At 46.0% G+C, this 657-nt stretch overlaps 1 protein-coding gene across 1 annotated transcript in view; it reads right to left on the bottom strand.

The window, feature by feature from the left end:
- cand2 (cullin-associated and neddylation-dissociated 2 (putative)) overlaps window positions 1–618 on the bottom strand; it is a gene marked incomplete in the record, with an annotated part of 12,882 nt that extends 12,264 nt beyond the window's left edge. Inside the window, 2 exon segments of the mRNA XM_035661826.1 lie at window positions 222–376; window positions 452–618. Coding sequence (XP_035517719.1) covers window positions 222–376; window positions 452–591 — 295 coding nt within the window.
- Window positions 619–657: the final 39 nt, after the last annotated feature.

Genomic DNA, 657 nt, shown 5'->3' with positions numbered 1-657 from the left:
AAGAACCCAGAGAGGAAATTAAAAAAGAAACAATTAATGTAACATTAATAAATATTGTTTCAGTTCCATTAAACGTCCTATGAGGAGCTTTAACTGGTTATGAAACAGTCTCAGTTTAACACTGCTGTCTCTATAAGACCGACATAAACAACAAAGACCTTATATAGTTAGTTAGTTATATAGTTATTCTCAAGGCCTCGACACAAAAGACTCTTCCTCACCTGATGAAGACAGCGGCAGCTCAGCGATCACAGTCTTCAGTCCCATACTGGAAATGTCTCTCAGCTGCTCTTTGTCGGACATCATGTTGGAACAGAGCGTGTCCACCATCGTCTCCACCTGAGGCTCCTTCACCTTGCTCACCAGAGGGGCCAGGCTGGAAATCAAACACACACACACTTTATTCATCACACTCCTAACCTGTGTGTGTGTGAGTGTGTGAGTGTGTTACCATTTCACAGCCAGGTTCTGAACCTCCCCGTTCTTGTCCTCCAGCAGTTTGAGCAGCATCGTCACAACCTTCCTCTCGCTGTCCTCGTCCAGTTTAATGCTGTCCTTCTGGAGCTCCAGCATCAGGTCGTTGGTGGCCATGAACCTGGTCGCACACACACACACACACACACACACACACACACACACCACTACACACACACACAC

The sequence above is a fragment of the Morone saxatilis genome, unplaced genomic scaffold (assembly GCF_004916995.1).
Source record: "Morone saxatilis isolate NCDOM2014 unplaced genomic scaffold, NCSU_SB_2.0 Contig18, whole genome shotgun sequence".
NCBI lineage: Eukaryota > Metazoa > Chordata > Actinopteri > Moronidae > Morone > Morone saxatilis.
This window is presented reverse-complemented; position numbering and strand designations above follow the sequence as displayed.